The sequence below is a fragment of the Hemiscyllium ocellatum genome, chromosome 50, assembly GCF_020745735.1.
Source record: "Hemiscyllium ocellatum isolate sHemOce1 chromosome 50, sHemOce1.pat.X.cur, whole genome shotgun sequence".
NCBI classification, from domain to species: Eukaryota; Metazoa; Chordata; class Chondrichthyes; order Orectolobiformes; family Hemiscylliidae; genus Hemiscyllium; species Hemiscyllium ocellatum.
This window is the reverse complement of record NC_083450.1, coordinates 2,022,272-2,039,566: the sequence shown is the minus strand read 5'-3', so window position 1 is coordinate 2,039,566 and position 17,295 is coordinate 2,022,272. Positions and strand designations below refer to the sequence as shown.

The window sequence follows — 17,295 nt, the reverse complement described above, 5'->3', positions numbered from 1 at the left end:
GATAGAGACAAACCCTCATTACGGAAGTAGCAGTTGCTATGATTAGATTCCCCACAGTGTGGAAACAGGCCCTTCGGCCCAACCACCCCTCCGAAGAGTAACCACCCAGACCCATTTCCCTCTGACTAATGCACCTAACACTATGGGCAATTTAGCATGGCCAATTCACCCTAACCTGCACATCTTTGGATTGTGGGAGGAAACCGGAGCACCTGGAGGAAACCACGCAGACACGGGGAGAATGTGCAAACTCCACACAGACAGTCACCCAGAGCAGGGATTGAACACGGGTCCCTGGTGCTGTGAGGCTGCAGCGCTAACCCCCAAGCCACCGTACCGCCCCGAGCCATCTCGAAATGACTCCAACACTTTGTGGCAGATATTTGGAAAACTAATTGATGATCAAGCAGACAACAGCATTGGATAACCATAATGCACCTTGTTGTGGTGCACTGGTAGTGTTCCAACCTGTGCACTAGGAAGTCTGGGATCAATTCCCACTTGCTCCAGAGGTGTGTCGGTCTTAGTTAACAAGTTTACTGAAAGTATCCCCAACTCCCTGCTGGAAGCAAACTCCCAGCACTTTTGTAAAGTTGGTCACTGCAGGATTGCCTTGTGCACAGGCTTCACGTTACTCCAGCTGGTCACAGACAGAGGCTGGTTGGATCCTATCAGGAGTCAATGCTCAAGGAGCGGAGTACCTCACGAAGATGATCCTGACTTTGGAGGGAAGCAGGGCTCATCCAACCCAACTAAGGGGTGATTGTCAGACCGGCCTTGTATTCCCTTGTGTACAGAGATTAATGGGGGACCAACATTATTAAAGGATTTGAAGGGGAGAGAATCCAGAGCAAAGGGGCAGGGCCTTCAACTCGGAGCCGGACTGTTCCCAGGAAATATCGGGAAGCATTTCTGTACATAAACAGGAGTGGAAATCTGGAACACTGCCCAACAACAAAAAAGCTATAACTGGAAATGGTGAGATTCAAATCAATAGATTTTGTTTCTAGGGTAATGGGGAGGCAGAAACAAGATATATATTACTCAGGCTTTCTCAGCTGTGGATTGGCTTTATGAATGGCAGCTCCTGTCCCTGGGTAACTAACCCGAGGGGCTGAATGGCCTGTCCCTGGGTAACTAACCCGAGGGGCTGAATGGCCTGTCCCTGGGTAACTAACCCGAGGGGCTGAATGGCCTGTCCCTGGGTAACTAACCCGAGGGGCTGAATGGCCTGTTGCTGGGTAACTAACCCGAGGGGCTGAATGTTCTCCTGCTGTCCCTGGGTAACTAACCCGAGGGGCTGAATGGCCTGTTCCTGGGTAACTAACCCGAGGGGATGAATGGCCTGTCCCTGGGTAACTAATCCGAGGGGCCGAATGGCCTGTTGCTGTCCCTGGGTAACTAACCCGAGGGGCTGAATGGCCTGTTCCTGGGTAACTAACCCGAGGGGCTGAATGGCCTGTCCCTGGGTAACTAACCCGAGGGGCTGAATGGCCTGTCCCTGGGTAACTAACCCGAGGGGCTGAATGACCTCCTGCTGTCCCTGGGTAACTAACCCGAGGGGATGAATGGCCTGTCCCTGGGTAACTAACCCGAGGGGCCGAATGGCCTGTCCCTGGGTAACTAATCCGAGGGGCCGAATGGCCTGTTGCTGTCCCTGGGTAACTAACCCGAGGGGCTGAATGGCCTGTTCCTGGGTAACTAACCCGAGCGGCTGAATGGCCTGTCCCTGGGTAACTAACCCGAGGGGATGAATGGCCTGTCCCTGGGTAACTAACCCGAGGGGCTGAATGGCCTGTCCCTGGGTAACTAATCCGAGGGGCCGAATGGCCTGTTGCTGTCCCTGGGTAACTAACCCGAGGGGCCGAATGGCCTGTTGCTGTCCCTGGGTAACTAACCCGAGGGGCTGAATGGCCTGTTCCTGGGTAACTAACCCGAGCGGCTGAATGGCCTGTCCCTGGGTAACTAACCCGAGGGGCTGAATGGCCTGTTCCTGGGTAACTAACCCGAGGGGCTGAATGGCCTGTCCCTGGGTAACTAACCCGAGGGGCTGAATGGCCTGTCCCTGGGTAACTAACCCGAGGGGCTGAATGGCCTGTCCCTGGGTAACTAACCCGAGGGGCTGAATGGCCTGTCCCTGGGTAACTAACCCGAGGGGCTGAATGGCCTGTCCCTGGGTAACTAACCCGAGGGGCTGAATGGCCTGTCCCTGGGTAACTAACCCGAGGGGCTGAATGGCCTTGTCCCTGGGTAACTAACCCGAGGGGCTGAATGGCCTGTCCCTGGGTAACTAACCCGAGGGGCTGAATGGCCTGTCCCTGGGTAACTAACCCGAGGGGCTGAATGGCCTGTCCCTGGGTAACTAACCCGAGGGGCTGAATGGCCTGTCCCTGGGTAACTAACCCGAGGGGCTGAATGGCCTGTTGCTGTCCCTGGGTAACTAACCCGAGGGGCTGAATGGCCTGTCCCTGGGTAACTAACCCGAGGGGCTGAATGGCCTGTCCCTGGGTAACTAACCCGAGGGGCTGAATGGCCTGTCCCTGGGTAACTAACCCGAGGGGCTGAATGGCCTGTCCCTGGGTAACTAACCCGAGGGGCTGAATGGCCTGTTGCTGTCCCTGGGTAACTAACCCGAGGGGCTGAATGGCCTGTCCCTGGGTAAGTAACCCGAGGGGCTGAATGGCCTGTCCCTGGGTAACTAACCCGAGGGGCTGAATGGCCTGTCCCTGGGTAACTAACCCGAGGGGCTGAATGGCCTGTCCCTGGGTAACTAACCCGAGGGGCTGAATGGCCTGCTCCTGGGTAACTAACCCGAGGGGCTGAATGGCCTGTCCCTGGGTAACTAACCCGAGGGGCTGAATGGCCTGTCCCTGGGTAACTAACCCGAGGGGCTGAATGGCCTGCTCCTGGGTAACTAACCCGAGGGGCTGAATGGCCTGTCCCTGGGTAACTAACCCGAGGGGCTGAATGGCCTGTCCCTGGGTAACTAACCCGAGGGGCTGAATGGCCTGTTGCTGTCCCTGGGTAACTAACCCGAGGGGCTGAATGGCCTGTCCCTGGGTAACTAACCCGAGCGGCTGAATGGCCTGTCCCTGGGTAACTAACCCGAGGGGCTGAATGGCCTGCTGCTGTCCCTGGGTAACTAACCCGAAGGGCTGAATGGCCTGTTCCTGGGTAACTAACCTGAGGGGCTGAATGGCCTGTTCCTGGGTAACTAACCCGAGGGGTTGAATGGCCTGTCCCTGGGTAACTAACCCGAGGGGCTGAATGGCCTGGTCCTGGGTAACTAACCCGAGGGGCTGAATGGCCTCCTGCTGTCCCTGTGTAACTAACCCGAGGGGCTGAATGGCCTGTTGCTGTCCCTGGGTAACTAACCCGAGGGGCTGAATGGCCTGTTGCTGTCCCTGGGTAACTATCAGTAATTGGGTGTGCTGTCCCTGCTGCCTCAGTGGCACCACCAGCAGGTAATGAGAGGCACTGCAGCAGCAGCCGTAGACTGTGCGCGGGGGGCTCGGGGTCATTGCTTCTTGTGAATGTAACTCACTCGCTTCAGCATCATGACCCCCAGGACTGCAGAGGCTGTGAATAAGACTGAGACCATCATCATGACCACACCCACACCGACGTTGCTTTTCAACGCAGACAGTGAAGAAATCCAGCCACTGGGAGGAAAGAAAACACCAGTTAGATCAAGGATATCGGACATCCCATCACCCTAACCCTTCGGTTAGGACCCCTCACACTGACACATCACACTTACTGCCAGCATAGTGAGGGTCGGGAGCTGGGAGAACTGGGGCCCTGACTGGAAACCAGCCCAGCATCCTCACTGACTGGGTTTGACATTCCATAGTTATCTGTAGTTCCTGTCCTCTGCTTCCTGTAGCCTCTGGTCACTGGTGTCTATCAGAGCTAGGAACAACAGGCAGCAGCAACACAAACAAGACACAACAACAGCTCATGTTCCTTCATCAAAAACCGAGTGAGGAATGGACAGCACCATGAAACATTAGTTCCAGTTCTCACTCGCTTTCTGTAGACATGACCCATCCCAAATATTCCCAGCCGGGCCTTTCTTTATTTTCCTGTTCCTGGTCACTGCCCACTGACCCCTATATTAGAGAGAGAGAGAGGGGGGAAATCAGCCAGGGTTCCTGCTCCTGGTCACTGCCCACTGACCCCTATATTAGAGAGAAAGGGGGGGGGGAAATCAGCCAGGGTTCCTGCTCCTGGTCACTGCCCACTGACCCCTATATTAGAGAGAGAGAGAGAGAGAGAGAGAGAGAGAGAGAGAGGGGGGGAAATCAGCCAGGGTTCCTGCTCCTGGTCACTGCCCACTGACCCCTATATTAGAGAGAGAGGGGGGGGGGAAATCAGCCAGGGTTCCTGCTCCTGGTCACTGCCCACTGACCCCTATATTAGAGAGGGGGGGGGGGGAAATCAGTATAGTGGTCAGTATCCCCGCCTGTCACGCGGGAGACCGGGGTTCAATTCCCCGCCGGGGAGTCTGCGGCATTTTCCTCGGTAGTATAGTGGTCAGTATCCCTGTCTGTCACGCGGGAGACCGGGGTTCAATTCCCCGCCGGGGAGTCTGCGGCATTTTGGACATCCAGTCCCTGTACCCCAACGCCTTATTTTCACTATGGACATCCAGTCCCTGTACACCTCCATCCCCCATCACGAAGGACTCAAAGCCCTCCGCTTCTTCCTTTCCCGCCACACCAACCAGTACCCTTCCACTGACACCCTCCTTCGACTGACTGAACTGGTCCTCACCCTGAATAACTTCTCTTTTCAATCCTCCCACTTCCTCCAAACTAAAGGAGTTGCCATGGGCACCCGCATGGGCCCCAGCTATGCCTGCCTCTTCGTAGGATATGTGGAACAGTCCATCTTCCGCAGCTACACTGGCACCACCCCCCACCTTTTCCTCCGCTACATCGATGACTATCGGCGCTGCCTCGTGCTCCCACGAGGAGGTTGAACAGTTCATCAACTTTACTAACACCTTCCATCCCGATCTCAAATTCACCTGGACTGTCTCAGACTCCTCCCTCCCCTTCCTAGACCTTTCCATTTCTATCTCGGGCGACCGACTCAACACAGACACCTATTATAAACCGACTGACTCCCACAGCTACCTGGACTACACCTCCTCCCACCCCGCCCCCGGTAAAAACGCCATCCCATATTCCCAATTCCTTTGTCTCCGCCGCATCTGCTCCCAGGAGGACCAGTTCCAATACCGTACAGCCCAGATGGCCTCCTTCTTCAAAGACCGCAGATTCCCCCCAGACGTGATCAACGACGCCCTCCACCGCATCTCCTCCACTTCCCGCTCCTCCACCCTTGAGCCCCGCTCCTCCAACCGCCACCAAGACAGAACCCCACTGGTTCTCACCTACCACCCCACCAACCTCTGCATACAACGTATCATCCGCCGCCATTTCCGCCACCTCCAAACGGACCCCACCACCAAGGATATATTTCCCTCCCCTATCAGCGTTCCGCAAGGACCACTCCCTTCGTGACTCCCTCGTCAGATCCACACCCCCCACCAACCCAACCTCCACCCCGGCACCTTCCCCTGCAACCGCAGGAAATGTAAAACTTGCGCCCACACCTCCACACTCACTTCCCTCCAAGGCCCCAAGGGATCCTTCCATATCCGCCACAAGTTCACCTGTACCTCCACACACATCTATTGTATCCGCTGCACCCGATGTGGCCTCCTCTATATTGGCGAGACAGGCCGCTTACTTGCGGAACGCTTCAGAGAACACCTCTGGGCCGCCCGGACCAACCAACCCAATCACCCCGTGGCTCAACACTTTAACTCTCCCTCCCACTCCACCGAGGACATGCAGGTCCTTGGACTCCTCCACCGGCAGAACACAACTACACGACGGCTGGAGGAGAAGCGCCTCATCTTCCGCCTGGGAACCCTCCAACCACAAGGTATGAATTCAGATTTCTCCAGTTTCCTCATTTCCCCTCCCCCCACCTTGTCTCAGTCGGTTCCCTCAACTCAGCACCGCCCTCCTAACCTGCAATCCTCTTCCTGACCTCTCCGCCCCCACCCCACTCCGGCCTATCACCCTCACCTTGACCTCCTTCCACCTATCCCACCTCCATCGCCCCTCCCCCTAGTCCCTCCTCCCTACCTTTTATCTTAGCCTGCTTGGCTCTCTCTCTCTTATTCCTGATGAAGGGCTTATGCTCGAAACGTCGAATTCTCTATTCCTGAGATGCTGCCTGGCCTGCTGTGCTTTGACCAGCAACACATTTGCAGCAGGGGGGAATCAGCCAGGATTCCTGCTCCTGGTCACTGCCCACTGACCCCTATATTAGAGAGAGAGAGGGGGGGAAATCAGCCAGGGTTCCTGCTCCTGGTCACTGCCCACTGACCCCTATATTAGAGAGGGGGGGGGAAAAATCAGCCAGGGTTCCTGCTCCTGGTCACTGCCCACTGACCCCTATATTAGAGAGAGAGAGAGGGGGGGGGAAAATCAGCCAGGGTTCCTGCTCCTGGTCACTGCCCACTGACCCCTATATTAGAGAGAGAGAGAGAGAGAGAGAGAGAGGGGGGGGGGAAATCAGCCAGGGTTCCTGCTCCTGGTCACTGCCCACTGACCCCTATATTAGAGAGAGAGAGGGGGGGAAATCAGCCAGGGTTCCTGCTCCTGGTCACTCCCAGCTAGCCCAGAGTATTGACCATGTGGTGTGAAAGTGGTTACTCACCAGAATCCCCAGCCTGGAATACCGACGGTTTGTAAAACAAATGTGATGTCTTGGACAAAGAAAACAAAGAAGAAGGAAAAGAAATTGAAGGAGCTGTCGGACCTGAATGGGGACACACAGGAAGAGAAAAGGCAATCAGAACAACTCCGAACCAGGCAAATAGCCACAGATATTACCCCAGCACCCCGACACGGGTCCATCCTGCTGACACACCGTGATCCTCAGCTTCACTCCTCGGTCCTGGGTACACAGTCAGTGCTGAGAAGATGGCAGTGGCAGTAGTCAGTACCAACAGGGATGGGGTCGACACGGATGGGGGTGGGGGTGGTCAGTCAATACTGTTGGGGGTGGGTGTGGTCAAGCAATACAGATGGGGCGGGTGTGGTCAGTCGATACTGATGGGGGTGCGTGTGGTCAAGCAATATTGATGGGGTGGGTGTGGTCAGTCAGTACTGATGGGGGTGCGGGTGGTCAGTCAGTACTGATGGGGGTGCGGGTGGTCAGTCAGTACTGATGGGGGTGCGGGTGGTCAGTCAATACGGATGTGGTGGGTGTGGTCAGTCAGTATTGATGGGTGTGGGTGTGGTCAGTCAGTGATGATGGGGTGGGTGTGGTCAGTCAGTATTGATGGGGTGGGTGTGGTCAGTCAGTACTGATGGGGTGGGGGTGGTCAGTCAGTACTGATGGGGGTGGGGGTGGTCAGTCAGTACTGATGGGGGTGGGGGTGGTCAGTCAGTACTGATGGGGGTGGGGGTGGTCAGTCAATAATGATGGGAGTGGGTGTGGTCAGTCAGTATTGATGGGGTGGGGGTGGTCAGTCAGTATTGATGGGGGTGGGGGTGGTCAGTCAGTATTGATGGGGTGGGTGTGGTCAGTCAGTATTGATGGGAGTGGGTGTGGTCAGTCAGTATTGATGGGGGTGGGGGTGGTCAGTCAGTATTGATGGGGGTGGGGGTGGTCAGTCAGTATTGATGGGGGTGGGGGTGGTCAGTCAGTATTGATGGGAGTGGGGGTGGTCAGTCAGTGATGATGGGAGTGGGGGTGGTCAGTCAGTGATGATGGGAGTGGGGGTGGTCAGTCAGTGATGATGGGAGTGGGGGTGGTCAGTCAGTATTGATGGGGGTGGGTGTGGTCAGTCAGTGATGATGGGGTGGGTGTGGTCAGTCAGTATTGATGGGGGTGGGTGTGGTCAGTCAGTATTGATGGGGGTACGGGTGGTCAGTCAATACAGATGTGGTGGGTGTGGTCAGTCAGTATTGATGGGGGTGCGGGTGGTCAGTCAGTATTGATGGGTGTGGGTGTGGTCAGTGATAATGGGGTGGGTGTGGTCAGTCAGTACTGATGGGGTTGGGGGTGGTCAGTCAGTACTGATGGGGGTGGGGGTGGTCAGTCAGTACTGATGGGGTGGGGGTGGTCAGTCAGTACTGATGGGGTGGGTGTGGTCAGTCAGTACTGATGGGGGTGGGTGTGGTCAGTCAATAATGATGGGAGTGGGTGTGGTCAGTCAATAATGATGGGAGTGGGTGTGGTCAGTCAGTATTGATGGGGTGGGGGTGGTCAGTCAGTCAGTATTGATGGGGGTGGGGGTGGTCAGTCAGAGATGATGGGGTGGGTGTGGTCAGTCAGTATTGATGGGGGTGGGTGTGGTCAGTCAGTATTGATGGGGTGGGTGTGGTCAGTCAGTATTGATGGGGGTGGGGGTGGTCAGTCAGTGATGATGGGGTGGGTGTGGTCAGTCAGTATTGATGGGAGTGGGTGTGGTCAGTCAGTATTGATGGGGGTGCGGGTGGTCAGTCAATACGGATGTGGTGGGTGTGGTCAGTCAGTATTGATGGGGTGGGTGTGGTCAGTCAGTATTGATGGGGGTGGGTGTGGTCAGTCAGTATTGATGGGGTGGGTGTGGTCAGTCAGCATTGATGGGGGTGGGTGTGGTCAGTCAGTATTGATGGGATGGGTGTGGTCAGTCAGTATTGATGGGGATGGGTGTGGTCAGTCAGTATTGATGGGGATGGGTGTGGTCAGTCAGTGATGATGGGGTGGGTGTGGTCAGTCAGTATTGATGGGGTGGGTGTGGTCAGTCAGTATTGATGGGGGTGGGGGTGGGGGTGGTCAGTCAGTATTGATGGGGGTGGGGGTGGTCAGTCAGTATTGATGAGGGTGGGTGTGGTCAGTCAGTATTGATGGGGGTGGGTGGTCAGTCAATACTGATCGAGGTGGATCTTCAGGAAAGGGTCAGTGTTGACCCTGGAGGAGGGGAGGTGGTCAGTCGATGTTGACAGGAAAGGGGCAGTATTATCTGGGGGTGTTGGTGTCTGGGAGACAGTCAGTATTATTGGAGAGTGGGGGGGTGTCTCCTCAGGTAGACCAGCCTACAGGCAGCTCCATTGCACGATGGTACCTACCTAAATGCCTTGTACAGTGGTCTGTACCAACACACAAAGGAGCAGGGTGTGAACAGAAGCAGCCAGAGGATAGAAAGGCCAAAGTGTGTTCCAGCTTCTACGTGAACGGTGAACCAGGCTAGACTGCCCAGGAGATTGAGGAAGAGAACAACCGAGCTCACTGTGAACAAAGACAAACACCAGTTAAACCTTACAGTGACGGTACGCAGCGGTCACCACACTGGCTCGATGATCTGAACACTGGCTGGATGATCTGTTCGTGTCCCAGGCCCCACCCAAGGAGCCCAGAGCAGCAGTGACAATACTGTACTCTCCCAGGGGACATAGTCAATGCTGGTCAATTCTTCACGCAGAGAGCAGTAAGGACATGAACTGCCCTGCCTGCAATGGGAGGAGACTTGCCAACTTTAAGGGCATTAAAATGGCCATTGGGCAGACACCTGGATGATAATGGAATAGTGTAGGTTCGATGGGCTTCAGACCGGTTCCACAGGTGGGCGCAACCTCGCTGGCCAAAGGGCGTGTACTGCGCTGGATGGTTCTATGTTCTCTGGTCTTTGTACAGTACTCACACATCCACAGGTAATACATCACGCTGACAGTCTTCTGGAAGTCCCGGGGAATGTCTGCCTTGATGTCATGGTAGAAGCAAGGCTTCATTGGGCAGAAGGAAGGCAGTGGAGGCCAGTTATTCAGGGATACTGCAAGCAAAACATGAAGGTCAGACCACCATGACAGGCTGATCGAACTGCAAACACGTCACCGAGCGCTACAGGTCACCCTTTTAATGGACAAAATTACCATGACATCTTTGTTCCAAACACTCCAAGGACAGGGACAGGACAGATTTCAGTGACATAGTAAGGTTCCTCTTGCTCGGTGCTGACCCTCCAACAGTAGCACAGCACTACCTCAGCACTGACTGGGGTGCTGGGCATGCCCGTACACGGATGAAAATGTGTTGCTGGAAAACCGCAGCAGGTCAGGCAGCATCCAAGGAACAGGAGATTCGACGTTTCGGGCATAAGCCCTTCTTCAGGCTTCCTGAAGAAGGGCTTATGCCTGAAACGTCGAATTTCCTGTTCCTTGGATGCTGCCTGACCTGCTGCGCTTTTCCAGCAACACATTTTCAGCTCTGATCTCCAGCATCTGCAGACCTCCCTTTCTGCCCGTACATGGATGGCAAGGGGTTTCTGTGGTTAGCACTGACAGTGCCGGGATGCTTGGGTCTGTGTGGAGTTTGCACATTCTCCCTGTGTCTGTGTGGATTGCCACTGGGTGCTCCAGTTTCCTCCCACAGTCGAAAGATGTGCAGGTTAGGGTGAATTGCCCTGAGTGACTTGCCCAGTCGAGGTCACTGCAGGGTTATGGGGATGGGTCTGGGTGAGACGCCCTTCAGAGGAGCCTCCCTCTGCACTGTCAGGATTCTATGACTATGCCTAGTGAGTTATAACAGGGACGGAGGGGAGTGCCGGACACTCAGACTCACTGCTGGATGAGATGGCTGCGTTCTGGAGCTCTCTTTCCTTTCGGTCTAATTCGGCTGTCTTCTTCTCCAGCTCTTCCTGCTGCCTCAGCAGGTCAGCTGTTAGCATCGTTGTGGGCTTCTGAAAATCAACACAGCAGCTTTAACATCGGAGAATGGCCCGGTGACAACGCAATCCAGATGTTAAATAAGACTGTCCCAGGACTTCTGGGAGGACAGAGGGATTTCAGGAGAAACTGGTGAAAGGGGGAACCTCAACCTGTAACGGTGTTCCCAGTCAGCCATCTCACAGCTGGCAGGATACTGCTTCCTGTCTGGTCGAGAGTTGATTCCTGTTGAATGGAGCCAAGACTCATTCAATCAAGGATCTGGTGCTCTCCTTCTGCCAGTGTGTGAGAGATAGAGAGATGAGGGGTCCCACAGCTGTAGAGCACTGGCCTGAAGCACGTTACCCAGTAATACACCAGTGAGTGAGTGAGTGAGAGAGACCAGACTGGCTGTGACAGTGAGGCTAATGTTAGCTGACTGGACACAACACAGGCAAGTAGAAAGCAGGGGAAAACACACTGGCAAATCACAGCTCCCACACGACCTAGTTCACCAAGCAACTGGCACCCAGAGCAACAGGGACTGCAGAGAGCCAGGAGAGGGAGGGTGTGTTTCATCGTGTGTGCCTGTATTGTCTATGTGCACGCCTGTGTGGGCGGCAGCTCTGTAGGAGCCTGGGTACTTGTGTGTCTTGCTGTATATATCTGTGATGTAGAAGTGCCGATGTTGGAATGGGTTGGACACAGCGAAATATCACACAACACCAGGTTATAGTCCAACAGGTTTATTTGGAAATACAAGCTATATTTGTATTTCCTTCATCAGCTGCTCCTTCATCAGCGAGCTACCTGAGAAAGTTGGACTACACAGAAGAACCTCGGTTATCCAAACGAGATGGGCGGGTACAATTTTGTTCGGATAATCGATTATTCAGTTAATCAATTAAATGCCTTTCTTCTGGGGCTCTGAGTTTTTTTTTAAAAAGTCCACTCCCCATTCAGCAGCACATCGCCCCCAACCCCATCCAACCATGGCCGTCCCTCCCCCTCCATGGCAAGACCGCTGCTGCCTTTGTGGGGTATGTGTCCAAATAGCGCGAGCGCGCACACACTCACACACTCTAACAAGTTCCACCTCTGCCCTGTACAAGACAACGTTAGAGAGATTATCTGGGGAAAGGAGGGTTTAGGGTACACCCCTCTGTAGAACTCCAGGGAAAGTGTGGGGAGAGAGAGAGAGAGAGAGCACGGGTGGTCCATCGTTTGGAGATGGTGCCTGTTTAATCATTGTAAACAAAAGATCCGATCACTGTTGGAAACACAGCTTTGATGTAATGTCTATCGGGATCTTGCGATCTCCTTTGGATAATCCGATATTCGGATAATTGGTATTGGGAAAATCGAGGTTCCTCTGTATGATAACCGGGTGTTGTGTGATTTTTCACTGTGTAGATTTGTGTGTATGTGCACTTGTGTTTGGGTTTGTGTGTGTGTGTGGGGGATGGAGTTGGGAAGGGATCTAGAACACACCTGGGTTCCATATGAACGGTGTTCTGTTGGACTCCTGGGATTCTGGCACACAGCGGGTTGTTCTGGTGGCTGAGGTGGGGGCAGCGGAGTGGTCTTGATGGGAGCATACTGAAAGACAGAAACAAATCCATCAGCCGACCATGACCCTGTCACCATTGCCTCCAGGTAGACTAAACACGCTCCATTCCCTTCCAGACACCGGCCCCATTTCCCCCCCCCTCTCCCACAGCGTATCCACACACCGGCCCCATTCTCCCCACCCCTCCCACAGCGTATCCACACACCGGCCCCATTCCCCCCCCTCTCCCACAGCGTATCCACACACCGGCCCCATTCCCCCCCCTCTCCCACAGCGTATCCACACACCGGCCCCATTCCCCCCCTCTCCCACAGTGTATCCAGACACCGGCCCCAAACCCCCCCCCCCTCTCCCACAGTGTATCCAGACACCGGCCCCAAACCCCCCCCCCTCTCCCACAGCGTATCCGCACACCGGCCCCATTCCCCCCTCTCCCACAGCGTATCCGCACACCGGCCCCATTCCCCCCTCTCCCACAGCGTATCCGCACACCGGCCCCATTCTCCCCTCTCCCACAGCGTATCCGCACACCGGCCCCATTCCCCCCTCTCCCACAGCGTATCCGCACACCGGCCCCATTCCCCCCTCTCCCACAGCATATCCACACACCGGCCCCATTCCCTCCTTCCCCACAGCGATCCACACACCAGCCCCATTCTCCATCCCCCCACGATCTCTCTCACCTGCTCCCGTCCCTACATTCCCCCCCCCACCCCCACCTACCTGTGGCAGCGTGTCTTCAGCTGCCTTGGGGCCTCAATTCTGGATTTCCCTCCCTGACCCTCTCCTCCTGCTTCGTTCCCAAGTTGCTGACCAGTTTGTCCTGCTGTGTTTTGTGCCTCTGTTTCAGTAGCTCTCTCGTGTTACAGATGTGCTGTGAATCAGCGTGTAGTGTTTCCTCTGTAGCTCCCTTACATTCCCAACAGACTGTAAACAGCTGTGCTGTCAAACCGGTCTCGTCATTACCTGGTTAGCACTTCCCTCGAGCCCAGAACCTGACATCACCCAGTACATCTGAGCAATTGCCCAGCAAGCCAAGAAACAGGGGAAAGTTCTCCATGAATAGACCATCCTTAACCATGAACACCCAACAGCTTTTAACAGATGCTGAACACCTTTGAAAAAAAAGGCAGCAAATTTTGGGAAAGCAGGAAGCATTAGTGCCAAAGGCAGCGTCTGACGTTCCAGAAGGAAGGATTTGATAACGAGTACGGCATCGGTGTCCGGTTGGTGCTTTGTCATAGTCAATCAGAAAACATGGGCATCACTGGCTGTGCCCAGCATTTACTGCCCATCCATAGTTGCCCCTTGAGAAGGTGGGGGTGAGCTGCCTTCCTGAATCGCTGCAGTCCATGTGCTGTAGGTAGACCCACAATGCTGCTGAGGAGGGAATTCCAGGAAGCTGACCCAGCAACACTGAAGGAATGGCGGGATATTTCCAAGTCAGCGGCTTGCTTGGAGTGCAACTTGTAGGTGTGGTGTTCCCACATATGGACTCTTCTCCTTCTCGTAAACAGTAATGGGTTTGGAAGATGCTTTTTTTTCACAAAAGGAGCCTGAGGGGGTTTCTGCAGTGCATCTTATAGATGGTGCACACTGCTGCTACTGAACGCCAGTGGGGGAGGGAATCCGAGTGAAAGCTGTTTTCCAGGAAGGTCATCTTCCTGCACAGTGGGATTGAGCTTCCTGACTGCTGTAGGAGCTGCCTCCATCCGGGAAAGTTGGGAGCATTCCATCAGCCTCTAACAACAAGGAAAGCTCTGCTTTCAGCGTGACTGGGACATTTTTCCGTCCAACTTGAGAGCAGGCCTAGTTTCATGGAGAGCACCTCGAACAGTGTGGCCCTCCTTTAGGCCTGTGCTAATATAGACAGCCTGCAGCAAGCTCTGAAGCCTCTGGAGATTCAGCAATTGGAAATAAACACAGAAAGCTTTTTCAACAGACCCAAGGCTCACCTTCATTCACTCCCAGGGTGGAGATGGAGATCGGGATTCTGATGGTGTTAAGCTGATGGGCTTGCAAATAGACAGGGTGCACAGGCAAACAGCTGAAGCTTAGTCTGATCAGGCTTTTTCCTCAGATGGTGATGGCTAGCACGAGGGGACATAGCTTTAAGTTGAGGGGTGATAGATATAGGACAGATGTCAAAGGTAGGTTCTTTACTCAGAGTAATCGGGGCGTGGAATGCAGTGCCTGCAACAGGAGTACTCACCAACTTTACAGGCATTTACATGGTCATTGGATGGGCATTCGGACGAGAATGGAAGAGTGGGTTTGATGGGCTTCAGCTTGGATCCACAGGGCAATGCAACATCGAGGGCCGAAGGACCTGTGCTGTGCTGTAATGTTCTATGTATAAACACAGGAGCATAATCAACAATGCATCACAGGGAAAAGCACTGCAGGGACTCCGTTCCCCCAACACCTTCCCAAACCATTCCACACCAGATTCCCTTTCTGGGCTGACTTAATGACTGTTTCTCCTGATCTTGTGGAAGAAGGAATCAATGTTTTTGCTCCTGATGGCCTTCAAGCAACACACATTTGTGACAGGAAGCGATGAGAATGGAACTAGGCCAGCTGTGATGCACTGTGGGGCTAAATTACCCATCTTCAGTTCCTAGAAACTGGCCAAAGGCTGGGGAAACACTCATAGCATTTTCATTCTTATACATTCCATAACAGCTTCCTCCATTGAATAGGTTTTGTACTTATCCATTAAGACTGACAGCTCTCTCCATAGCCTAGGCACACCCAGAGCTGGCATTCCTTCCTAAGCCCAGCTCGTCACTGTACCACCACCCTGCTCATGATGACTACTAGTATGAAATACAGACCTGCCGCAAATTTCAATTCAAGCTGCTTTAAGAGGTTGCAGTTTCTCATTTTCCCGGGATTATACACTGAACTGGAAGTTAGACTGCTGGAACTGGAATACCAGGGAGACTTTGCAATTTGGAAAATAAAGTTGAGCTGTGCAATACCATGTTGGAAGCAATAAGAGGGGAAATTTGAAACTGAACTTTGGAGTTGAAGAAATCCTGCCTAGCAACAGCCCCTGATTGAACATTCTAGAGTTCAAAAAGCTGTTAACACCAAAATTAAACGGAAGAAGAAAAACAGACAGATACCACCCCTGTTTCTCTCTGTGGAGGAAAAAGACAGATGGTTCAAGAAAGCTTAAATGAACAGCTGCAGCTCCCCTGCTGTGGGTTGTCCCACAATGCTGAATTCCCTCTCTAACAGACTGCACACAAACTGCAGTGGTCACTGTCACCTCAAGGGGAAACTAGGGACAATCAATACATGCTGACCAGCCAACGATGCCCAGATCCCAAGAATGAGTGAAAAACAAATCCCACTTCACCTGGACAACGTTCACATTGAAAATTGACAGTCAGCATCTCACCACCGAAAATATCAGAAGGAAAGACTGATCCGAACTTCGGTCCTCAGAACTGGTTTCACCCTGTCTGGATTCTTTGACCAGGAGAAAGTGAGGACTGCAGATGTTGGAGATCAGAGCTTAAAAATGTGTTGCTGGAAAAGCGCAGCAGGTCAGGCAGCATCAAAGGAACAGGAAAATCTGCGTTTCGGGCATAAGCACTTCTTCGGGAATCTTCGATTCTTTGACCATTGACAATGGATGCATTAGGTTGCCTGTCTGAGTTGTGTATCTGCACCTGAGAGTTTTGAAAGGCTACATTCAAAGTCACAGAAATTATAAACCCTTTCCCTTCAGTGCTGTTTTTAAGTGTGTTTGTAAAAATCATTAACTTGACTGTGACTGAAGGACCGTGCTGTGGATTGCTTTTGTAGTCAGTAGACGTCAGCTGAACAAAGTTGGGTCTTGGTGGTCTCAGCTGGAGTTTTATACATTTTATTACAACTTATGCAAGGTGGAACACTATTGTTGGTGCAGCTTTTACCTTTGACACTGGGATCTAATCAATGGGCTTATAGACAGAACGACACATACCTGGGAGTGAGTCACAGATTGGAATCTAACCGAGTAGCTCAGTGCCATGATGTTTGAGGCTCAGACAGTGACCTCCACGTTTTCCTTTGTTATCAAGCGCTCTATCACTGGTTACTATTTGTAGTGCGTTTACGAGTGGCCTTCCAGTTCACATACCTCTCTGCCTCCATCGAAGGGGTTGTAAAGCTGGTTCAGCGCAGGTTCTCGATGCTCAGTGCTATGCTCTAGAACTGCTGGATCCTATAAACAAATACACAGGCAGTCAGTTCACAGAGCAAAGGGACAAACATCCGTAACATCTCACTGTTCCCGGACCCTTCTCTCCATGATGCTGTACCCTAGGGATACAGTAATACAGTCTGCATATTTCCTAGGCACCACCCCAAACAGGGCGGTAACCCAGGGCAACCCTCCATAACTGTCCCCGTGCTGTCCCTGTCCTGGGAGCGTTTGATGGGGGGGGACAGTGCAGAGGGAGCTTTACTCTGTATCTAACCCCGTGCTGTCCCTGTCCTGGGAGCGTTTGATTGGGGGGGACAGTGCAGAGGGAGCTTTACTCTGTATCTAACCCCGTGCTGTCCCTGTCCTGGGAGTGTTTGATGGGGGGGACAGTGCAGAGGGAGCTTTACTCTGTATCTAACCCCGTGCTGTCCCTGTCCTGGGAGTGTTTGATTGTGGGGGGAGGGAGGGTGGGGGGGGGGGGAAGAGAGGAAGCTTTACTCTGTATCCAACCCCATGCTGTCTCTGTCCTGGGAGTGTTTGATGGGGGGGGGGGGGGGAGGGGGAGACAGTGTAGAGGAAGCTTTACTCTGTACCTAACCCCGTGCTGTCCCTGTCCTGGGAGTGTTTGATGGGGGGGGGGGGGGGGGGGGGGGGGGGGAAGCATAGAGGGAGCTTTATTCTGTATCTAGCCCACCGTTCAGGGCTCTTACCCAGTAGGAGTGTATGAGTTGTGGACTGGTCCAATTGCCCTGACCTAGCTGGTTAGATTCGGAGATGCTCTGTCTTTACTCCAAACAGGAAGCCTCCCA

General features: G+C 53.7%; 1 protein-coding gene and 1 non-coding gene across 2 annotated transcripts in view; one reads left to right on the top strand and one right to left on the bottom strand.

Annotated features, from left to right (window-relative positions):
* The window catches only part of LOC132805516 (uncharacterized), a 90,067-nt gene that overhangs the window by 730 nt on the left and 72,042 nt on the right, over positions 1–17,295 (bottom strand). Inside the window, exons 25-31 of the mRNA XM_060820628.1 lie at positions 16,421–16,504; positions 12,207–12,314; positions 10,633–10,750; positions 9,716–9,844; positions 9,144–9,303; positions 6,742–6,843; positions 3,545–3,662 (exon numbers count right to left, since the gene is read on the bottom strand). Coding sequence (XP_060676611.1) covers positions 3,545–3,662; positions 6,742–6,843; positions 9,144–9,303; positions 9,716–9,844; positions 10,633–10,750; positions 12,207–12,314; positions 16,421–16,504 — 819 coding nt within the window. The remainder of the gene's footprint in view (positions 1–3,544; positions 3,663–6,741; positions 6,844–9,143; positions 9,304–9,715; positions 9,845–10,632; positions 10,751–12,206; positions 12,315–16,420; positions 16,505–17,295) is intronic.
* On the top strand, positions 4,519–4,590 carry trnad-guc (transfer RNA aspartic acid (anticodon GUC)). The gene has a single exon. It is a non-coding gene; the product is annotated as a tRNA-Asp (tRNA).